The sequence below is a fragment of the Poecilia reticulata genome, linkage group LG17, assembly GCF_000633615.1.
Source record: "Poecilia reticulata strain Guanapo linkage group LG17, Guppy_female_1.0+MT, whole genome shotgun sequence".
In the NCBI taxonomy this organism is placed as follows: Eukaryota; Metazoa; Chordata; class Actinopteri; order Cyprinodontiformes; family Poeciliidae; genus Poecilia; species Poecilia reticulata.
In genome coordinates, this window is record NC_024347.1 from 4,845,835 (window position 1) to 4,848,339 (window position 2,505).

Consider the following 2,505-nt stretch of genomic DNA (forward strand, 5'->3'; position numbering starts at 1 on the left):
GCACAGCTGCATCCTTTCACACGCTGATAAATAACCCCCCACTCTGACACGCGCGCACACCCCCACACACACACACACACAAACACACACACATAGTTCTCTCTGACTGGGCCTGGAGCCCTGACAGTGATCTCCCTGCACATGTGTGAAGGAGCGTCTTCAGTTACCACCCTGCCTCTGCACACACATTAGTTTGCAAAGGTTATTTTGAGCTGCATAAGTCCTGCTGTAACCCAGCAAAATAATAGGAGGAGTCGAGCTCTTCGCTGTCCATTCTGTTCCTCAGAGCTCATTACTGCGGCTGACGGAGGGGGAAAAAAAAGAAAAACAAGCGTGTTCTCTCTGCATGGAACTTCAAGTTGGATCCTCATTTTAAAGAGATGGAGAACGGGCCTCTGCAGGTCCTGACCTTCCCCACGGCCCCCTACCCTGACCAGAGACCAGGAACCAGTGGCCTTAGGAAGAAGGTTTATGTATTTCAGTCCAAGAGGAACTATCTGCACAACTTCATCCAGAGTATTTTCTCCTCCATAGACCTGCCCGACCGTCAGGGTGCAACCCTGGTGGTGGGAGGAGATGGACGTTTCTTCAACAGAACGGCTATCGGGGTCCTTGTTCAGATGGCAGCCGCCAACGGGGTCAGTCAGTGTGTGTTTGCGTGAATGCGTGTGTGCGTGCGTGTGTGTGCGTGTGTGTGTGTGTGTGTGTGTGTGTGTGTGTGTGTGTGTGTGTGTGGGTGTGTGCATACACTAAAAAGTGGTTGGCTGCACACATAAATACTGGTGACTCTGTTTACAAAAAACTATTATTTGACATGCCCCAGGACCTGGGGCATGTCAGTGTCACCTGCCCCATCACTTGATTGTATGAAGCACATGAAATATTTTGGCTGTGTTGCAAAAGTTTTTTTTTTTTTTTTATCTTTAGCATTTTGTCACTTTACAACATGCATTTCATTGAGATTTTATGTTGTCAAGCCCATTTTCATTTGAGGGCCGTRTCAAGATCATGAATGTTCCCAAAGCTCTRGTTGGTTGTGCYACAACGTCTTAATAAAACAGTATTAACAAACTGTTCAACTAGAGAAAACAGCTGTCTCTGTATTAAATAAGTACTTCTTAAAATTAAATAATGTTTTCACTTTGAASAGTCCCTACAATATTTTGCGATTGTTTTTCTGATTTCTATCAAAATCACTGATTTTGTGGAGCTAAAARAATTTCCAAGCAATTTTGCAATGTTTGTGGTTACATGTATTATGTAACATCAAATGTGACTTTTAGTTACTCACCATTTACATCACRGACTACAAGTGACATTAGTAAGGTTGAGGCAGCAGTGTAGTACAAGTAAAAAACACTGCCRCCTACTGGTGTGGGTTAGCAGTCATTTAAATCCAATGTATTTKACCATTTTTGTGGAAAATGTGCAAAATCTAAAGAAAAAAGTTATGCATCAACATGAAAAAAGAAAGCAGGGATCTGATGACTGTGTGTGAGTTTCTCGCATAATTGGGAAAAATTTATTTATGTAATTTGGCATGTAGAGTCATAAAAAGCTATGATGGGATGGATTTGGTCCCCACACCTCGAGTTTTAAAACCCACCTTTTTTTGTACATTTTCAGTGGCTTAAAATCCCTCCAACAAAATTCCAGAGACGGTTCTGAAATTAGCACTTTGAATCAAAGCTGCTGCTCCCTTCCCTGTTTTACAGATTTCATTCTCATTTCTGTTGTTTACAAGAACGACAGCCGAGTCCTAGGAAAGATAAAGTGAAGTTGGCTAGCTAACTGAGACCAGCTAATTAGCCGACAAATATTAGCTTTCGGAGGAGCAGAACAGTATGAAGCGATGATAGGCTACACAAGTAGCACAWAAATGCTTCTGCTAAAGACAGCAGGTGTTTGCTCCGTTAACTACTTCCATCTCTATGTTCATCTCTTAAAAAGTAAGTGGCTCGTTTTTAACTGACACTGACTTGAACTTTATTTGACCACTTGTGACTAAAGTAGCATTTAATTCTTTTTTTCCCCTTTAGTTTGGGCAGGAAGTTAATATTTTACAAATTTCTTGAAGGACATTTTTGTTTTAAGAGTTTGAGTTAACCTTGGAACTGTGGTATGTAATATGTTGTAGTAGTAGTAGTAGTAGTAATAATAATAAAATCAGGTTTCAAAATGTAATAAAATTAGGGTTGTGCTGTGGTGGTGCAGTGGTTAAGCACAACCCACATATGGAGGCCTTATGATGCAGCTGTCGCRGCTTCGATTCCCGACCTTGGTGACCTTTGCTGCATGTCTTTCCTCTTCTCTTATTACCCACTTTCCTGTCAATTAACTATCGAATAAAGGCCACTAGAGCCAAAAAAAATCTTCAAAAAAAAAAGTAATAAAATTAAAGCTGCATTATATAATGATAAAAAATGTAATAAAATCCAATTTGCAGTAACTTATGCCACACATGTAATAACAGTTTGAGCCAATTATTACAAAGTAGCTATTAGG

The 2,505-nt window shown here is 40.5% G+C and overlaps 1 protein-coding gene across 1 annotated transcript in view; it reads left to right on the top strand.

Annotated features, from left to right (window-relative positions):
- The first annotated feature begins 201 nt into the window (after positions 1-201).
- The window catches only part of LOC103479017 (phosphoglucomutase-1-like), a 9,504-nt gene continuing 7,200 nt past the window's right edge, over positions 202-2,505 (top strand). Inside the window, exon 1 of the mRNA XM_017309858.1 lies at positions 202-638. Within this exon, the coding sequence (XP_017165347.1) occupies positions 381-638 (258 nt within the window). The 5' untranslated portion in view covers positions 202-380. The remainder of the gene's footprint in view (positions 639-2,505) is intronic.